Source organism: Xiphophorus maculatus, chromosome 22, assembly GCF_002775205.1.
Source record: "Xiphophorus maculatus strain JP 163 A chromosome 22, X_maculatus-5.0-male, whole genome shotgun sequence".
Lineage (NCBI taxonomy): Eukaryota > Metazoa > Chordata > Actinopteri > Cyprinodontiformes > Poeciliidae > Xiphophorus > Xiphophorus maculatus.
The window spans coordinates 6,625,489-6,646,568 of record NC_036464.1 but is presented as its reverse complement, the minus strand read 5'-3'; the positions used below and the strand labels follow the sequence as shown (position 1 = coordinate 6,646,568).

Sequence of the window (21,080 nt, the reverse complement as noted above, 5' to 3'; positions counted from 1 at the left end):
TACTCGTTACAAAAAAGCGAGAGAGAGAGAAACGCAAGTGTTTTGACCCAATCTACTGATTGACTGCAACAAAGTCGGTAGCCTGCTTGCCTGGACTTGTTCATCACCTCCAATAGGATACACCTGTTTCGTTCTCCCATTAAACACAAAGCAAGTCTCGCAATCAGCAGCAGCCACATGGAGGAGGAGACCGAGACCACAACGACTGCTGGTGGCTCCAGTTGAACCACCAGCTGGTGATGAGAGCCCATGGCCTTATTTAAACACAATATACTCTTTCGTGGGTGTTAAAGATTTGTCGTAGCGCATGAAGTGTATGTTATTCCTGCCCGAAGATGTGGAAATTCTATCTTACAAAAACTCCCCGTCCAACTTGAAGAAACACATCGAGGTAACTTCTTATGAAATGGTTATAATCCTCCTGTGTCAGTAACTAGGTATAGCTTGGTCACAAGGCACTATTGAGAAATCTTGAGCATAACGTTACCTGTATAAATGAACTTTGTTTGGCATTGTTTCAGTTCCATACGTGGTGTATTTAGCTTAGGCCTAATGTTGACTGTAGCAGGCTACCTGGACTCTTCTGTTCAAGGGGGGACGGAAGCCATAGCGATAGCAATTTAGACTCAATTTAACTAATAATAATCAGTTGTAAAGCAGGTTAAGTTAACCTTGTGCTATAGGTAAAGCACCTAATTTTCTTAACTAAATGATGCCTGCAGGTATATCTATTGGCAGGTTTAATTTTGCCTGCACTTGGTTGTGTACATTATTTTAAGTGTATTTGACAAGTTTACCAAAATATAAAAAATGTCATTCAAACTGCATTTGCCTTGTTTTACTTTTTACTTATACTTTTCATTACATTACTTGAGTACATCCATTTTTACAGCAATTTCCATACTTAAGTACAAGACGTTTCAGATACTTTAAGACTTTAACGCAAGTAACATTTCAGTCAGTGACTTGGACTTTACCAAAGTCATATTTTGGAGAGGTACCTATACTTTTACTTGACTCTGAAATTTCAGTACTTTATACAACACTGCACACAACTACCAACACTCGCCCGGAAGAGCATGATGGTCAGAAAGTTAAACAAATGACCAGAAAAAAGTTAAAGTCAACCGCGCCGCGCTAGTGGTAGTAATATTTCTTAGACGTAGCGTCATTCAACTTCCACCAGCAGTGAACTCTCGCACCAAACGTCTGCTTAACGCTGCAGCATGTAGCTTAGGCAAACAAAAAAAGATTTTACATATGTATTAAAACTTTTGCTATGTCCTAACATGAGACAGATCATCTCTGAAAGAAAAAATTATAATCGAGCTCCAGAGTTGTGACATTTATTTGACTAATAGCGATAATTTAGGGTACAGCTTTACTGTTAAATATTATTTTACTGATTGCAGGTTTTTCTTGTCCTTTTGACTTAACACCTGATGTATTGTGCCTGCAAGTATTTTGCATGTTTATGTCAAAATTAGGTGAATGTATTACCAGATCATTTTTTTATTTTGCCAGATCACATAGTAGCATTTATACCTACGAGGCCAATCCAGATGATCGGCAGCGATTGGTGATCGGCCCTCATAGGTGATCGGAATCGGCAGCAAAAAACCTGATCGGTGATGCCACTACTGTGGACTGAGTCATGTCCACACAACCATACTGTTCCACTATAAGCATAAATCTGTCACACAAATGGTTGTAGCATCCTCATTTATTATCCAATTTCTACAAAATGACTTAAATTATAGCTGAGACAATAGCCGATGTTTTGATTAGTAAAATATGAAAGCTATAAGTCTTGATATTCTGAGTATTTTAGCAAAACTTATTGAAAAATCCAGGTGAATGTATCTCTATTTTTGTTTAAATACATAATAAATTTCTGCAACCAAATATTGTTTTGAGCCATTTCATCCCAGTAAAATGCATTAATGTTTGTGGCCGTAATGGGACAAAATGCGGAAAGGTTTGAGTATGAAGATCTTTTGAAAGGTGTTCTAAATTCAGGAGTCTTGGTGATGGAGTCGATCTGTTTCCATACCTCATAGAGACAGGCCTGATGGAACGGCTGGCCACAGCGGGGGTCATTACACACTTGATCTGGGATGGCGTCTTCAAGCCGATAGGAGTAACAGATGCCACACTCCACATTGAAACTCTGCAAACACACACACACAAACCCGGAAACATCCAGTGACACTTTCTAAAATGTTCTGGTCACTCATGGAGTCTCTGAGCACAAACATACTAAATCAACCTCCAAGCATCACCTGCAACACCCACTCTGCACTCTGTTGCAGCTCCACTATCACACCTTCAGGGCACTCTCTCTTTGCATTTCTGCGTAATGAGAAGCTTCTGTTTTTGTTTTTTTCCCCTCTTCCCCTGGAGCCATCCATTAAGAGAGAGGATGGCAGGTTTAAAAAAAAAAGAAAAAAAAAATCAACATCTGGTCAACCCAACTTTTTTGCACTCCTCTGAATGTTAATGAAGCTGAGGCATTAATCACCGTGGCGACAGTAGATAAACACAACGCCCTTTCAACCCATTCGCAGAGAAGGGAGGGGAAGGAATGATTTTTTTTCTTAAAAAAAAAAGGAGAGATAAATGGTTTTGCGTGATTAAAGCGGTTTGATAGTGAACAGAATTCTGCCATCTTTGTTATTCTAATGATCTTATCTGTAAACAACCCAATTAAAGGAGCAGTTGTGCCCACCTCTAAAAGAAAATAAATAAATAAATAAAAAAACATGGAGAGAAAAATATGGAAATGATGGAAAGAAAAAAGCAGTTGTGTACATCTGCCCGCTTAAAAGTTGAACATGCACAGCTCCCGGAGCTAATCCTGATGAGAACGGACATGTTTGAAATGGAAAAGGGTGCATCTGTGTGACATACAGATTTTTCGTGGGTGGCCGGTGACGGGAATTCGATCTCCAAAACATCCCGGAGGTTGTTCAAGATGCTGGAGTCCGGGTTCCTGCCAGCAAACCACAGACAGCTCCTTCACACACTAATTAACCACATGCAAATGAGCCTGCAAAGACACTGAGGGATGATTAGGACACTTTCACCACTGCTACACAACAAGGGGGAGAAAAAATGGAAAGGCTGCAAAGCATTGGTTTGTTCACACAGAAGGAGGGAGAACTTCCTGAGCTCTGGAGCAAATGCTGCAACCTGTGGTGAAATTAGAATCGAAATGAGGAGTAATCATCTTTTCTTTGCCTAAAACCCTAAGGGATGATCAGATTATCTCCAAGCAGCTGAACTGGTTCCCACGTCAGCAACGACATTGCTTCTGGAGCGCCACGCATCCCGTAAAACACAGAATTGGCCCCATCTCACAGGGGCATCTCAAATGAAAATCTCTAATTTATTTCAATCTCAGCAAAATAAGCAAAAATAAAGCTTGAAAAATCCTGAGAACATTGGTTGATCAAGTCAACATTTATCTTTTTTTTTTTTATTCCTGCAAATCATGAAATTTCTGGGCAAATTTAGATAAACTCAAATCAATAATACTTTTTAAAAAAGCTGGATTAGCCTAAAATTTGTTTAAGTTTAATTAAAATAGTTATTTCAGTGCAGCTAAACTGAACCCAGAACACCCAAACAACCTGGGGTCCTGTTTGAGACCCACATATAAAAAAGATAGCAAGGTGCTGTTTGGATTTTCAATTGAATGTGGGTTTATCAAAATGATTGATGAGTTGTACAAAAACTCAAGCTTAGATGTTCTTCTGCGAGTTTTTTCCATTAATTTATCAGACCTGGAAAACAATAAAATCAAACTACATAATTTTCAAGACCGCCTTAGAAATCTGCATAATATAGGACTGAGCAATAAATCAATAATAATACTGCAATGGACATGTGATCAATATCAATAGGTAATATGTCAGATAGAATTCCTCTGAGTCAGAACCGCACAGCATTCTGGGAGATGTAGGCAGAGGAAAGGCTTTAGCCATCTCACAGCCAGGTAAGGAAGATTGGTGGCATCAACTGACTCACTCCCTTTTTGGTTACCTAGCAACAACCTGTTGAATAACTTACAGCAGCATTTGAAGGTTTTACCACCATGCCTCATAACTGCTTAAAAATAAATAACTGCATGGAGTGAAAACTGTGGATAAAACAGGAAATGTCAGGAACGTTTTGCAGTATTTCAGGTATTTAAAACAAAAAGCTGATCAATAATTATCAATCGACTAATATTAAACGCTTGTAGTATAAGTGTGCCAAGCCCTAAGTAATATATATATATATTAATATAGACAGCACACAACGACCTGGAGAACAAATGATTGTGTCGTCAAACTCACCACATGTGCATGTTGGCGTTCAGTTTATTCCTCAGCGGAGTCACCACTGCAACAACAGAACAAAAGGTCGGTCTTGGTTCTGGATGTGAATTCTGATAACAGCTTTAAATTTAAACTGAAGTTTGTCATCACAGATTCAAAGCACCTGCAGATCCTCCAGGATTGTCTGGGAGCCCCCTGAGAAAAAAACAAAGTTAGTCTGTCTCAAAAGAGCAGCCCTTTGCCCCCCCGTCTGACGGCGCCTCTACTGTCGCATGCGAGCCCTCGCTGCTTCCAGCTCCACGGGGAGCGCCGTCTCCGTGCACCGCTCATCACTTTCATATTTGTTTTTCCTACATGCAAAAAGCAATATTTCTGGGCGACCTTCCGTATTTGAGGGTCGCCGCCCGCCTCGTCTCGGCGGCTGAAGTGTGCGTGTGTTTAATATCTTTAGAGTTGCATTGCTAGGCAACAGGCGAGGAGTTGCACGACCTTGGGCTGACAGAAACAATGGTCGACAATTGACGTAGGCTTGAATAGAAAGCAGAGGCTCAAAGCTCGGCCCGGCCGGCTGTGGTGAGTGAGAGCGCAACGTCCAGCAAGCGTGTCGTTTGATAAGGCGGCACACAACGACCAACACCAGCAATTTGGCTGAAGACAGGTGGAGATCAGAAGAAGAAGTAGTTTTTTTTCTTCTTTTAAGCAGCAAAAAAAACCAGTGGTCTCTCTGAAGTCATCCTTAATGGGTAATTACAGCCATAAAAAGACACTGATTAAAATCATAAGGGTTAAAGGTAGCGTTCTTTTGTAAGATCTGTCATTTTACGAAACGACTTTCTAAAATGCAGTTTAAGTGACATTAATGTGATGACATTCATTACATATGAAAGAAATATAGTTTCATTGGAATCATAATTTTATTTTAGACAGTGAATTAATAACATTGAACACAAGGACGATTACAAATTCAAACCTCTATCACCTGAAAAGCATTTCCAAGATTAAAGGACTAAAGTTCTAACTAGATCTAGAGAAACTCATCCCTGCGTTTATCTTTAGTCGCATTGATTACTGCAACAGCTGCAGCTGATCCAGAACGCTGCAGCTCGCAATCTCATTAAAGCTAGGGAAATAAACACGTCATCCCAGTTAGATTTTAAATATTTCTGTTAGTTAAATTGCTGAATGGTTTAGCACCATATTAAAGATCTGCTGCTGTTGTATCAACCCTCCAGACCACTCAGGTCAAACATGGAGAAGCATCATTCAGATTCTATGCACCACAAATCTGGAACAAACTTCCAGAAAACACTGAGTTTCTTTAATTCAAGGCTTAAAACCAATTTGTTTAGATGATTAATAATAACTGGAACATCATAAATTCTAGTCTGGATTGCAACTTTTCATTACTTCTCTTTATTCTCCCACTGCGATATAATGTTTCTTTTTTTTGCATGTTAATTGCGTCATGTTTTCATCATGTAAAGAATTTTGAACTGCTTTGTGGTTGATAAGTGCTACACAAATAAACTTGACTAATCATTTTAGCACCTCGTCTCACACAGGAAGCAAAAACATGCCACCCGATTTTAGTGATTGAGCTTTTTAAATATTTATAATCAAGAAAAAGGTACAAAAAAAAAACCTCACAAACAATAACTAGAGCAGATTGACATGACACCAAAAGTTATTTTTTGTGCAGCAGTTAATAACTTACTGCTGCTCATTTTTATTACCGATTTTGCTTTTGCTGATTTATATGGGCTGCCTCTTTCCTAAATCAAAAATATAAGTCAATTATTTATTCAATTATTTTTATGCTACAGGTTAAAATTTATATATTCAGAATTTTCATAAATATTTTCTATATACATCTAGACATTTTTTTGTTGTTTTTAAAATATAATTGCTGCAGAACCAGAAAAAAAAAAAACACTTCTGAAGACAGGAGTGTTATTAAACATGGCAGGTGTAACTAGACTCTTTTCTCCCTGAGTTTTGCTTATAAGGCACAGATCCCTCTGAAGGAAGCTGTAACATTCGGTATGCTGCCTGACCTCCAGGCAGCAGCAGTCACCTATTTATAGTTTCCTGCAAACTGAATCATAATGAGAGGATGCTTCATGCTTTAATACATTGTGTCAGTTGTTGGGGTGTAATGCAGTAGATAAACTTGTGTGCATGCTGTGAATTCCTGACTTAGAAGTGAAACTGTGTCTGTGGGTTCCTACCCACCATGATCGGCTCCCAGCAGGCAGCACTCTGGCAGCATCTTCGGGTGTCGCGGATCCACCTCCACCTTGATGGAGACGTTGTTTCCTGCACACATTCACATTCAAAAATGCTTTATTGATCCCAAAGGGAAATTAAATAATAAATTGATGTGGGGCTGATAGGGACGGGTGTGTAATTCAGCCGCATGATCCCACTTAACGTGGGTTTAAAGAGTCAGCATCCTGTCCACTGACTGTGAAAAGTATGGAGCAAAGAAGAAGTCACTTCTTATGACGTCACAACCAAATCAAAATCTTTCTAATGAAGTCAGAGAAATAAGATCCTAACTCCCTTTAATCTATTCATATTTGCAACAAAAACAGTTCATTGCTTTTGCTTTTTCCATCAATGAAATATCAGCTGCGACGACGCAAACTTTACCTATGGCGATCCGCCTCATCGTGTCGGAACGGCTGGGTTTCTCCGGCTCTAGAACCCAGGTCTTCCTGTCGATCTCATCCAGGACGTCCCAGAAGTCCGTCAGGGACTCCAGAACCAGCAGGAACTGGCTGTGGAGCTGCTCTAGAGTACTCTGCGAAACAGCACAGGGGTCAGCGACAAAATGCTACATTCTGCTTTTAAATGGACATTACTGAGAGACATGCCATCAACTGAAACATTATCCACAGCCAAACCAATCAAAGTAAACAAGAAAAATGGGACTAAATATGTACAAGTAAAGATTTAGTCAGAGTTAAACACAGAGGTGTAGGTTGGTGCAAAAAGCTTCTGCCGTGACATTTTCAGATTGAGAGGAATGAGAGCATTTAAAACCAATCGGTTAAAAACTGCAGCAACTCAAGCTGCAATAAACACGCTCACATAAACACGAGCTCTGAAAGCAAAGAAAGAGACGCTGATAGAGGTGCGGGAGAGCAATGCAGATGGAAGGAGAGGGAAAAAAAATTAGGGGAAAAAATGAACCAAAAATTATGGGTCATTGTGCCAGCACAGTGCACACAATTAAGCTTCGTCCAGGTGCTGAGAGCCTCAGCAATTACAGCCCAATTAATGCCAGCGCTATGATTACAGTTAGAGCTCAGGATAACTACTCGAGGCCCGGTTCAGCTGTTACTTAAATTCCTGCTCGATCAGAGAAGAACCTGAGTGAGAGCTGAAGGCTGCAGAGGATAAAAGGAGTTGAGTCGGAGCCGAGCGTTGCTCCTTGGCTGTCTCAATCAGTTCTCTTTATCTATGTATGATGTCTCTCCCTGACCTCCATTCAGCTTTGAGAGCAGAAATACTGAAGATGCGGTTACATCGCTCTGCTTTTAACCTGATTCAACTATTCATCTCCTCGCTGATGACCTCAGAAGCACAGTTTTTTTTTTTTACAGAAACTTATCTAATGTACGCAGAAACTAAAAAGGAAACATAATAACTGTCAGTTATTGCATTTAATTATTTTCACAAAAAAAAACTAACGTACAACAGTGTGTTCATAGTATTTGTCTGAATTTACTCTTTTGAGTCTAAAACTCTGTTTATGTCTTAAATCTTTCGCCAGAGACAAGAAAACTCGCTCAAAATTAAAATTAAGACAAATTGAGAAATTTTATCACACCTGAACGTTTAGTTAAATGCAAATTGGTGGTTTAGATAATTTGGTGGTTCTAAGAGAAGCTAAGAGAAGACAGTATCTAAACTACTGTAAAGTAGGTAAGTAGATAACTGGACATGGAATAAAATATAGAATAACAAATTCTTTTCCATATTCGCTCTGAACTCATCCAGACATAATTAAATATTTAAACTCGACACTTCCAGATTTTCTAGAGTCAGACTGAGGAGTCTTTGTTATCACATGTTTATACACCAACTCTATCTTCAAATATGCAGTTTTTGGTGGTTGACATATGGTAGAACCTGCAAGCACAAAGGACATGAACAACAAACACACACACGCGTGCACACAGGTTTATTTCTCTTCCACATCTTGTTCCTTACAAATGCACTGAGTGGCACATCTTGGCCCTGTAACAGAGCAGGCAATAATTACTCATTCAAATGAACATGTCAGGGCTGCCGACAGACAGGCCCTTCCCCCTGCATGCACACACATAACACACAGAAAACACACACTTGGCAAAGTTAAGACCATGCACACACGCATATATGTGTGCACACCCCAACACACGCACACACGCTTCATGTCGCAGAGTGGGAGAGATCCATCAACGGCCCAGCAGGCAGACAGACTCCATACGGTAGCGCTGTTCTAAGCTGCTCCTCACTGTACGCCTGCCATGTATCAGCTCTCTCACACACACGCACACACGCACACACACACACACACACACACACATTTAGCTTCTCTTTCCTCTAACCCACCAACTCTCTGCCTCTCTGACTTCTTTTAACAGCTCTTACTGACATATCTCAGCTCAGCTCTGCACTCCTCACTCTGCAATCAGGTTCTTGACTTTATTACACGCCAGGAAGAACAGTCCAGTTCAGTGCTCCATTGGCGTGTGCGTGTGCATGTGTAAGCGACACACAGACTCGGAGGCAGTGACAGAGATGAAAGAAGAAGGACGACAAACAACAATAACGAGGGAAGCACAGGGACACAAAGAGCCCACAGCTGGTTCTACATCAAAGCACCTTTACGGCAATTATAGCGGACTAAATTTGAGGGGCTAAAAGGAAAAGTGTTAATCGAGCAGGTGGAAACCCGCTTCGTTACATTGTGACTCACAATGATTCAAGGATTTCTGTGGAGCTCTTCATTTTCTTCTCCTCCTAAAGGCCTCAATGCATATAAAACTATGAGAGTGACGATGCGTTCACCTCATCAGATTAAAAATGACACATTTTTGGATAAGAACAAAAAAAGAACATTTGTTGTTTCCACAAATAAATCTGAAAACATTTAGGTCCGTTTCACACCTAAATTTCAAGATTAAAAATCAAACATGGGGCTTGAGATTTCCACTCTGATGTGAGAATGTGCGATATCCATAACTGAACTGTTGAACATTTATGGTGGTTAATTTGCTTTCACCATTCAGTTGCAAAGACCAAACCACGTAGAAATTGGTGTAAGTTGTGTTTCTCTTAAAATTGGGCTGTTCAGAAAGCACACACCTCCAGATTGCACCCACACTCAGCTGTGCTGCTGCCTAGGAGACCAAAGTATTTGTGTTTTATGACTCAGAATAATTCAAGCATTTCTGTAGCAATACAGCTTACAAAACAAGACATCACATTCAATGTTTCAGTAAAAAAGGACAATTTCACTGCTATGTTTATAATTAAGACCAACACAGTAAAATCATTTAAAAGGTTTCATGGATCACAAACTAAAAAACACACATTTGTTCAGTTTTAACCAACCTAAGTATTATAAACTGTGAACTAGATTTGACCTAATATCAGTTCAGGTTCAAACAGCTGCTCAATGTAGACTGAAAATATTTACCAGAAATCTTTTTCATACATGAATATGTTACAGGTTTAACAAATTATCAAATATAACAACCCTATAAAATCAGCCAATACCAGTTTTATTATACATATTTCAAATTTTGAATAAAAAATGGAAACCTTCAAACCAGACACTCTGCTTCAGTCTCTAAGCCAGCTTGATGTACAACAACGTTTTTACAGACAAATTTTCTTGTTTTGCCCCTCACAGTTGAAACGAGATAGACCTCCTCTACTCCGGATGAGAAACATTTGAATTTGAGGTTTTATTTAGGGTTGTAGTCAGGACTGTTTGACCTGAAACCAGACAAAACCAAGACTTTAAAATGTTGTTTCCAGGCTGGTTTCCAGTCCCATCAGCGGGAACTTGTGCTACGAGTTCATGTTCCCCTTTACCAAAACACTGCGACATTCTCAGATTGGCACAGTTCTCAGTCCATTTTGACCCAGTTTTAGAGTGTTAATAAGGTTAAGGAGGAATTTAGTCCACTGATTTTATTCAAAGTCAGGCTTTAAATACAAAACCTGTCAAAACTGAAGAGTGGATGAACAAACACTGGATGGATGGTTGAATAAAAGAATGATGACGCTTTTATAGATGGACGGTTGCTACGATTAGAGAAGACAAGAAATATTTTTCCATACTCTATTTTCATTTATATGGCCTGTTTCATTCTTCCAGGCTGAAGAACAGATTTTGATCACATTCCACACCTTTCCAGACTTTATAAAGCCTATTAAACTGTGAAAAAATTTCTGGTTCTGAGATTTAAAGTTATGGTCAGGTCTATACTTCCTATCTCTGCCCCCACCTGAAGCAAACAATGAAACTAATTAAACTTGTTCCTGCAGAGGAAGATGCATCTGTTCAGTACAAGTCTAAAGAAAAAAATCTACATTTCTAAATCTAAAATTTCTTAGATTGTCAATTCCTAATAGAAAAAAAAACCTAAATGCAAGTTTCGAACAAAATGGTTTTGGTGATGTAATCACACAAAGTCATAACTGATCTTAGTCTTAATGTACACACTAGTAATACTTCTCCCGTTTAAATTCAAGACATATTAGAAACAAAGTCATAGTATTTCATTAATTAGAAATGTATTTACCTGCACAGATTCTCATCACCCTTTATTTCATAATGGAGTGGATTCAGTAGAACGAACTATGGCCTGGTTAACGTGATGGGATACTAAAAGGTGAGAATGTATATTCAGAAAAATATCTGAATATGGTGGTCCACCTTTTGGCAGCAATCCATACCTGTGGTGTCCAGGTGATGGTCAAAGGGACTGGCAGGTCAGCTGAACAGTCAGGAGCCTCTGCTGGATGCTGTGGACGCAGCAGATGGAGGCATCAGAGAGAGATACAAGGGAAGAGTTTAGGTTAAAACATGTTTGGGAATTAGAATGGCCCAGTCAAAGCTCAGATCTGATCTGATGCATAAAATTCTAATAAGGTATTGGAAAACTTTGACAAATCCTGCTAGTTATTCTATTTGCTTAATCAGCTCTAAAGTTCAACAAACTTTCCAGGTTTTAGATATGGAAACACGTTGATATGTTACCGTTTTCCAATGATCCATTAAAATAAATGCTATTTCACCTTTTCTTTATTAATTTAGATGAATACATCTTTCTGGCAGCCTTTATTCATTTTAAAGAACTAAGCAGAGTTAGCCCAGATTTAACAAGCTGGTAAAACCAAAGTAGAATCTCACTAAGAAGCTTTGGTAAACTCTCTCAGTTCACCTTCAACATTACGAAACTCTTTGTCCTTCCCCAGTCCTCCCTCACTCCCCAGTCATCCAAGCCTCCATGCGTCCATGCCAGTGCCGCCTCTTCCAGAGCTGTGTCTGGTGAGGAATGACCTGGCGCTGGATCTGGGGGAGGCAGCTGGAGGCCGGGAGGTGCCAGAGGGCTGAGGAGGGCCAGGTGGGCAGGTGGGCACAGTGTGGGGTCTCACAGTCCTCCCTTATCCCCGGTGGACGTCATCCCAGCTTAGGTAAGCACCACCTCACCATGACACCGTGCCCACACTTTGCAACTCTGAGCTCCTTCCACTCCTGCTGCCCAACAGATGCCTTCATTGACTTTGTGCACTAAGAAAACTTTTTAAAAACTATTGTACTTTAAGCTTTAACGTATATTGTTATCCAAGTTAAATTTAGCTGAAATTCAAATTAGGATGCCTAATGAATGATATGAGGAGATCGAAACTCAAAAAGAAATCTAGTTTTTAAGTTTTGGAGGACTTTTAAAGTGTCTAAACAAGTCATAGAAAAATTCAAAGGGAGCAATAGTGTTTTATCATTTAAAAAATAAAGAATCAAAGGATTCTTTTAGATTCAAATTTTTAAATACTGATTAAATCAAACCAAAACAGACCTTAATGAAAAAAAAGAGCTAAATGTGGATAATTCTTCAACTCTAAATTACAACCAGCCAGCAAATAAAACTCAACCAATATGGTATTTAGAGTTAAATTATAGTTATCATCACTAATGTATAAATATAATACTTTAGTTGCAATGGACTGCTTGGATGCAATATTTAGTAGTAAATTATGTTTCCTGTGCCATGCAGATCCTGCATGCCAATAATATATCTGGCCTGTTGGATGGACTTTCACTGCACCTGAGGCCGATAATAGATGCAGGTCTTTAGTGGCTGACAGGCAGGTAATGATACAAAACACAATATATAACATTACTTTCTAGGAATCTTCATAGATCATACTTATGCTGCAAAAAGTGCCTTATTCTGCATTTCATTGATTTTTACCACAAACTGAATAACTTATGTCTGTTTTTTTCAGATTTCTTTTTATGACTTAAGGTCTTTTCATGACTTAAGGTCATGAAATACAGTGCTTCAACTATGAATAGTCTGCAGTACATTATTTAACATTACCCAGTTGGTTTTAGGGTAATGTACAGCATGTGCTGCGATAGCTCCATGTATCCCTAGACATTGGTTGTTATGGTCATTCTTTCTATAAATTTCAGTGTCTGAGCAATTTGCAGTGCCTAGATATTGTTTGTTTTTATCTCTGTTGCCATTTATCGTTCCTACTGGCAACCCAAAATGGTGTCAAGCAGATGATGTAAGAGTAGTTGGAGAATCTTCTCTTACAACTTCATCAGGCGAAGCCAAGTTGACCACAACTCACGAGACAGTGGTCACCTCAACAAGAAATAATAGGATGTTTCAATATTGCAAGATCTTGTATGACGAGCTCTTGTTACACCCTTAGTGGCTGAGAAGCTAAAGTTTTAAAAAAAAAGGTGATAAATAAGTCAGAATATTCACAGTATTGAAATCACATGTTTCCTGAGTAGAGCTGTGATCCTCTCCCATTCTGTCTGCATGTGTTCACATTTACCTACAGTGGTTTGCATTTGTATTTCTCTTCTGATACCCCTAAATTATACAAACCAATTACCTTCAGAAGTCAACATATTACTAAATAAAGTCTACTTGTGTGTAATTTTAAATCTTATTTGGGGACAATCTGTGAACAAACAGCATCAAAAATATTAGAAAACTATTGAATCAGGTTTGCATATCAAAAATGCAAAGAGTATGACATAACCTTAAACATAAATATAATGGCTGCCCACTTAAGCTGACAGACTTGACAAGGAGATCACAGGAGTAGCAACCAAGATGTAACTGTAGAGGAGCTACAGAAATACACAGCTTTGTGGGGAGAAACTGTTGACTAAACAAGCAGCAGTCACTCATTCCACAACTCAAGCCTTTTTGGAAAGCGTGGCCAAATGGTTAAATTGTTGAAGGAAAGCCAAAGAAATTCTTGCTGTATTTTGGTAATATGCTTGTAGGAGACACAACAAACATGTGGAAGATAGTGATCTGGTCAGAGACTAAACTCTGACCTTTTTTTTAAAATCAGCATTCAAAATTATAAATGTGGTGAAAAAAACTAAGCCTCCCTGTCTTTTTTGGCCAAAGACTAAAGTGCAAAAATAAACTGAAATGAGAAATGAAATGAAAGCATTGACTGACAGCAGCAGTTATGCAGATTAGTGTGAATTTATTGGTTTTCTCTGTGCACACAGGAAGGTTTCTCCATCCTGCTGAGGTCTGTGAAGAGATGCATTATCAGAGTTACATCTCAGTCACAGCAGGTTATCGTGTCTCTCCACATCCTCTCCAGTCTGACCTACATTTAGGGGCACAGATGTAAATCACAGATTCGCTATCATCTAAATGAATGTTTCCCAGTATGCAGTTTTGGAGAAGTTGGCCTGTTGTGATTTGGACTCACTGCAGGTCGCCTGATGATGAGCAATTTTTTTGGAGTGACAGCGATCAAGTTGCTGTAAAGTTGCTGTGAGTGGCTCACCTTTGACTTGAGTTTAACAGTGAGAGTGTGCTGCCTTCCAGAGGAGTCCTCTGCCCTCAGCTTCAGTGTTTGGAAGTCCATGTCTATGAAAAGCATCCTGAGGAAGGACAGAGCTAATTAGACCTTCGCTGCTCTCAGTGCCCACTCTTGATGTGCATTTTTAGAGGCAGAGGTCCTGAGGCTCACATGGAGACATGGAGAAATTGTGATGAAGAAAGAGAGTTGTGAAATGTGGGTTTAATCATAAACGTAATTTAATAACAGAAAACGCAATTTCACTAAAAACAAAAAAAGCTACCCAAACCAACTGTGAAAAAGTAATACCCCCTTAAATCTAATAACCAGATGTGCAATCACTACTCCAATGACTCACATCCAGCTTTTCTTGGTTCATCAGTCTTTTGCATCCTTATGGAAGTATGTTGTCCTACTATTGTTTACAGAACTGGTTTAATTCACCCACAATAATGAGGGTTCTCAAACATTGTAAACCCGTTTAAGGTGGAACACTCTGTTACTACAGCAGAAAGCAGAGCAAAATGTTATAAGTACAATGACGCCACCTTGACGGAACGCTACAGACAAGATCGATTCCTAATGTGAGTTTGATTCCTAATTCCTTGAGTTTGTTAAGATCAGGCAGGAAGTGTTTTTGCAGATCGTTTAGCCTACTCAGTGTTGTTGGACAGTTTCTATTTAAGAGCTTCTTTGATTCTGCAGGTCAGGCAACAATGAGGCCTGGGTGCAGCTAATGAAACTGAACTCAGCTGTCTAGAAATGTGGTTATAGCAGTTAGTTTTTGGTTTAACAAGGGAGGCAATTATACTTCCACATAGAGTTTAGCTGGTTTGGATAGCTTTTTTACCTTGATACATGAAATCAAAGTTGCTTTTTTTGTATTTATTAAGAGTATGTTTATCTGGAGGGAAAAGGGGAATTTTGAATGGTTTCTCCACATTCTGTTTTCTTTTTTGAAATTTAGACAGACCTAGAAAATACTTAAATTTCATACATGAGCAGGAAATAACTGAATAGGCCATTAGGACAGGCACTTTACTTAGAAAGCAATTGTCACTGTATTGCAGAGACTCATACTGTACTTAAAATAATGCGTCTCTGGGTGACTTCAGATTTTGGAGTCATCCTATAAATCAGACTCTTCTTCATGTCCTAAATTAAATCTATAAACAGGACAAAATGCTGATGTGGCACAACCATTCACCAACACCTCTGTCAGATTTACGACACCATGACCGTTTCAACGAGTGATAACCAATCAGAAGTCCACCTCTGATCTACTGAGGTCTGAAGACAAAACACTGATCTGAGACAAAGCATCTAAACAACCCTTGTCCAGATTTACAGTATATTACAATGGTGCTCTGTGATGAGGCTGGCAGAGTTGTATATCTAGCCAAGATTTATAGAGGGGAGCGAGAGATAAGTGATGTTCAGACACATACTTAGGGACATGATGGAACGACGGGAGACAATGTCCATTTGGGTTGTGCTCATAAAAATGATCAGGCCTCTCACACTGAAAGCCACAGAGAAGGACAACAACCCACGATAGCATTGACATATCAAAGGCAAACACAGTAACATCTTCAGGAAGTCCTCAAAACAGCCACAAAGCATAAATCTATGTAACTGGTCACAAATACATACCAGTCAAGTAGAGGTGAGCAAAATGGACTCAAAATTTTATTATGATATTTTGTGGTACTATCATAATGATAAAAATAATGATGGAAATCTATTTATTACTTCATTTTTAGGCAACTGTATGGCTGTGACTGCATGGCACAGAAATCGTAGCGTCACAAACAAAAAATGTTAAATTGGCTTCTTCAGGACCCAACTTAAAATGTTTGATTTGTATCACTAAACTGCACACAGCAACAACTTTTAATCATATTTTCCAACAATGGAGAAAAAAAAAATTTATAATGTCAGTTTTGTTATTTTGTGTTTTAATAGCATTAATTCAAAGTTGTTCAGACCACAATAAATCAAAATTCTTATGATAAAAAAATGTTCATGATAAATGATGCAATAAAAGCCCACTGCTACTTTCTAGATCACTTAACAGAACAACTTAACAGATAAAACTTAAAATGAAAACAATATGATAATCTATTTTTTTTTCTTAGTCCAGTGGTAGCATCATTCTGTGGGCCTGTTTCACTGTCAATAAGACCAGTGCATTGAACAAAGCAAATATAAGTAGGTAAATTAGGCTAGCATTAAGATTCTGAAATGACATTTCCAAAACCTCCTTAAAAATTGGAAACTAGACTTTAAAAACCTGGCCTTTGCCAGCAAACCAACTAATTAAAAATCAGAGCAAACTGGAGAAGAAAAGTTTTAAATAATTATGTCAGTATTAAACCCCCTGGATGAATAGGCGGCTGATTGCAACTGCATCAAAAACATCCACATGTTCATTTCCATTGCTACAGGGTCTCACACCCCAGAGACCAGGGACAAGCTGCCACCCCGATGATGGAATCAGCATGATAGTCCCACCTCTTGCTGGGAAGACTGATGAGAGATTCCCATTTGCAACTCCCCAGCAATGTGAGCCACTTCTACACCATGCAAATTTGTGTGTGATTCTCTATTGTACTCTGTGCATGTCGACAGTGTGATTCATGAATAGTGCGATCAACACTTTCAGTATGTTGTATCACAAAACACACATGTAAAATGCAAACAGAGGGCCGTGGCATGTACAAATGGAGGGCACAAGAAGAGATATGCACTAATTTTATACAGGATTAAGACGTGCAGATTCACGACGTGCAGATTCACGAGTCTGGCTTGTGGTGTTATTGTGGTAACCGGGACACCATCATTACTTAGAAACTGTAACCCGGGAATTCCCAGAACTATTAGAGATCATGTTTGTATTACAGGATTAGGGGAGTAATTTATTAGCTGGCCTAATAATGTAAGAAAAACAAAGATGGAGGAAAAAAGCTTGTGTTAGTAGACCTAGAAGGCCCAGCAAAAAACACCAACACAGTGTGACGGAGTGATAACACCGCAATCGGAAGACATGAAGCCCTGCATGTTCTCCAACAGGTTGTGAACACAGAGCACCAGCTGTGCCCATAATGAGCTCAGGAGCCATCAGGGTCATGTTTCTGGTGGAATCAAGTGATAGCAGCTGACCTACTTGACCCCATTTTCCATTAATTAGCGCATTTTTTATCACAGGTTTGCCATTCGCAGCCTAACAAGATGACCAAACTAGGAAATGCCAAATAAAGGCACGTGGAGGGGAAGAGAAGACTCGCTTTACCTGGTCCAATCAGCAGGCAGAATTACAGCTGAAACCCCCGGTGGCTATTAGCACGGCACATACCAATTAAGACGCTAAGCAAATCTCGAGTGCTTTAGAGATTGAGGCCCGCTGTGTATAATGCTTTCTAACCGTAACACCATTTCTAGCATTAAGCATACCTTCACCCCCCATCTCCTATTAAAACCTGAGAGTCTTCAATTAGAGCCATTTGCATTTTGCTAATATCATAATTGCAGTCGTGGTCATTAATAGGAAAGTGGAAAATGAGTGTGGTAGTCAAGGATTAATCCGAGCTGAGGGAGAACACATATCTTCCTGCTAACTGCCTTCTCCTGACGACGGTATTAGCCGGGCTCGTCAGCGCACGAGAGCTGAGCTTTATTAAAGGCGACCTGGATTTAACTGTAACTCAATAACTAAAAATAAGGAAGTCATTAAGAACCCCTCGTTAATGTGGGCATGTGTTGTTGAAAGCTACAGGAGAGGGAAGGGAAAAAAAAGAACGACTGCTCCATTTAGCCAGATGAGGCAGGGAGGTTTTCATCACGCCAACTTGATTCTACCTCTGGGGAATAAACAGGAAACTTGAAAAACAATGTTTGGAACTTTCACATCCACTGTTGGTTTAGATTCTTAGCTGATATGAGGATCAGTTAACAGAATATGCTCCATCAGCAAGTAATTCCACTGACAAATTGCTTCCACAGTGTCCTGGGACCATGTTAGTGGGAAATGGAACCATGTTAACAAGCTGTTCATTAAGAAAAAAATTATTGTTTTGGTATTAGTTGATTTCCTTTGTAAGCCAAAACAGTTATCTAAAGCAGAAATTAGCTATAAATTGATTCAGTGGAATTTCACACGGTTGCTCTGAAATACATTTCTCTGAAGCTCCTGAAAACTAGAGAATTACATTTTAATTGTTTTATTTTACAAAGGTATGCAAATGTAAATTGGGTTATACTTTAGTAATTTTCAAATTATTATTTTTTCTATTATTGGTATCTGCATGGGTAAGGGGTTAGTGGGTATAGTCATGTTGTTGTTGTTCTCTACATATAAACTATAACTACATTATTCACACTGAGCCACGTTCTTCTAGAGGTTTCTTCCTGTTAAAGGGAAGGTTTCACTCTCTACTGTCGCTACATGCATTATCGTAAGCGATTATCTATTGTCACCACAAGCTCCTTCAGGAGCAGTGAATGGTGCAAGTCAGTGACTCAATGCAATTTGCACTTTAACAAATACTTCTCATCTCAAATTAAGTTTGCGCTAAATTGCTATCAAATGCTTCTGGTGAAAATAAAATGTCAGAGTATCATAGCCCCAATATTCCTGTTTGCAACATTTGTCTAAGTTGCTTTTCTTTTGCTTTTTTGTTTGTTTTAAATCTACCATTCAACAAGAGTGGACACTCATTTGTCTCGTAAAAAACACCTCATTTAATATCATCAGCACCCAAATAATAGACATGTGATTGTTATGTAATTTTAACTTTTTTGACTGTGTTGCCTGAACAACCTCCACTGAAACTGTTCAGTGGGAACATTTGTGTGTCTGTTAAATGACTGTTAAAACTAAATACATTTGAGCGTTTTGTTAACACTCCTTTAATAATTTTTCTGTACTTACTTATCCCATCCGACAGTCTCCATCTCAGATATGAGCTGGGAGTAATATCGAGGAGGCGGGACGGAGCGACCCTCAGGACATCGATTTAGAGCCACTTCCTGCAATAAACACGCAAAAAGAGCAAATCATAGTGCTTCAAATTTATTGACCAAAATCATTTCACCACAAGCCAAACTGTATTAGAGCCACTTTCCTCTAAACCACTTTAATCAATTGAATTCTCATAGGATCGTTTAATAACATAAAGAAACAATCTAAGGTCTACGTGTGCATCTTTTGCTTATAATTATACATATCACATGTCGTTCTTGTCCTTACCAAGACGGTTTTCAACTCCAGAATGAAACCGCCAAGATCCACCGACTGCTGCAGCCTCTGTGAGAAAGACATCCTTGAATGAAGGTATAATGAAGTGACACTGTCTATTTTTGCTTTCCTTCAGCCAGCCGTTCAAATCAAACACAGTGTTTGTGATTAATGTGTGCTGCCACCCGTTTAAATAATTAATGATAGCTTAAAGGCTGTGAAAATAATGAACTTTGCAGCCCAGGGTGAAATATCAATCTCATCCAAATAACCCTGAGGGGCCCACGTAACAAATGCGGACATTTTCCAGGCAATGTTAATTAAACAGTGGGGGGAAGAAATAGAAGGGCACAAAGAAGGCAACATGACATGGCGATAAATACACAGGAAACAACAAGATATTAATCAGAGATGACAGACACAACGTTTCACTTGATACCGTGATGCCACAAGCAGCTGATTATACATTTACCTGCTTCACTATGTGCTCATATTCACGCAACAGGTGTTTCAGCTGCCAACAGCAGTGCAGCCTGCAGAGACAAAAGTTAGGAGCAAATACAGCTTCTTTGGTTAGAAAAACACTCCCTATGAAATCAAGCTGGGCTTTAATGCAATTATTAATAAAGCAGGGAGACTCTATTAGTACCTGGCCCGCTTCAGTTGGAGATCTGGAGGGAGGAGTATTCTTATTCTGAAGTCTCTTTCCTGGAGAAAACATACATTGTAAATGTAATGTAATGACAAACCAACACAAAGTTAAGCATAACTGTAGAGTGGAAGGAAAAGGGTTCATGATTTTCTTTTTTCACGAACAAAACAAAAATCTGAAATTGCAATTAGTTTAAAACGAATTTATTTTGGGGAATCAGAGTAAAAGGCTGCATATAGACTGCAACCGTTACAGATGACCTGTTTGTTTCAACATGACCAAATAGAAGAGTAAAGCCAACTTTATGGGAACCTGACATCCCCCCATCATATTCTGTTGCTTCCATGTGATTTGACGAAATCAATAAAACAACTGTAAACACAGAAAAAGCTGTAAAATTTCCTGGCATTCTGTTTACATTATTTAAGCGTCTTCAATGACGCAGATGCTTAAACAGGTTGGACATTTGCTCTAACCGAGAAAATAGATTTTTACGCGAGAATACCCACCTGTACGGTTATAAACCCATCATAGACTGTTTTCTTCTTGTTGAGAGGTAAAAGCAGCGGGTTATCGCGTATTAATAAGCTCTCCATTGAATTTTATGCAACTTTCAGCTGTCGAAGAATATCAATGTCGAGTGTTTCCACGCAAACGTCAGTAATCCCACCCACGCATGATATGAGACGAACTTTCGGTAATTGGGTGAACTACGACAGGCTAGTTTGCTATGCTTCAACTAATGCAGTTAAAAACACAAGAAAAGTCAAACCGATAGCAAGATATCGCT

At 39.1% G+C, this 21,080-nt stretch overlaps 2 protein-coding genes and 1 long non-coding RNA gene across 5 annotated transcripts in view; 2 read left to right on the top strand and 1 right to left on the bottom strand.

Moving 5' to 3' along the window:
• Nucleotides 1-1,919, top strand: part of vrk2 (vaccinia related kinase 2) — a 22,317-nt gene extending 20,398 nt beyond the window's left edge. The window contains exon 13 of the mRNA XM_023327301.1: nucleotides 1,525-1,919. Coding sequence (XP_023183069.1) covers nucleotides 1,525-1,533 — 9 coding nt within the window. The 3' untranslated portion in view covers nucleotides 1,534-1,919. The remainder of the gene's footprint in view (nucleotides 1-1,524) is intronic.
• The window catches only part of fancl (Fanconi anemia complementation group L), a 22,478-nt gene extending 1,398 nt beyond the window's left edge, over nucleotides 1-21,080 (bottom strand). For both annotated transcript variants that reach the window (XM_023327302.1, XM_014469395.2), the window contains exons 1-12: nucleotides 20,800-21,080; nucleotides 20,288-20,346; nucleotides 20,111-20,171; nucleotides 19,651-19,707; nucleotides 19,333-19,430; nucleotides 14,388-14,484; nucleotides 11,283-11,351; nucleotides 6,975-7,125; nucleotides 6,555-6,638; nucleotides 4,341-4,386; nucleotides 2,911-2,992; nucleotides 2,054-2,170 (exon numbers count right to left, since the gene is read on the bottom strand). In XM_023327302.1, coding sequence (XP_023183070.1) covers nucleotides 2,054-2,170; nucleotides 2,911-2,992; nucleotides 4,341-4,386; nucleotides 6,555-6,638; nucleotides 6,975-7,125; nucleotides 11,283-11,351; nucleotides 14,388-14,484; nucleotides 19,333-19,430; nucleotides 19,651-19,707; nucleotides 20,111-20,171; nucleotides 20,288-20,346; nucleotides 20,800-20,886 — 1,008 coding nt within the window. In that variant the 5' untranslated portion in view covers nucleotides 20,887-21,080. The remainder of the gene's footprint in view (nucleotides 1-2,053; nucleotides 2,171-2,910; nucleotides 2,993-4,340; nucleotides 4,387-6,554; nucleotides 6,639-6,974; nucleotides 7,126-11,282; nucleotides 11,352-14,387; nucleotides 14,485-19,332; nucleotides 19,431-19,650; nucleotides 19,708-20,110; nucleotides 20,172-20,287; nucleotides 20,347-20,799) is intronic.
• Nucleotides 11,835-21,080, top strand: part of LOC102236377 — a 129,364-nt gene continuing 120,118 nt past the window's right edge. The window contains exons 1-3 of one of the 2 annotated variants that reach the window (XR_002752082.1): nucleotides 11,835-12,023; nucleotides 16,850-16,967; nucleotides 19,672-19,734. This is a non-coding gene — a long non-coding RNA (uncharacterized LOC102236377). Of the gene's footprint in view, nucleotides 12,024-16,849; nucleotides 16,968-19,654; nucleotides 19,735-21,080 lie in introns of both variants that reach the window. The other variant, XR_002752083.1, reaches the window with a different exon arrangement.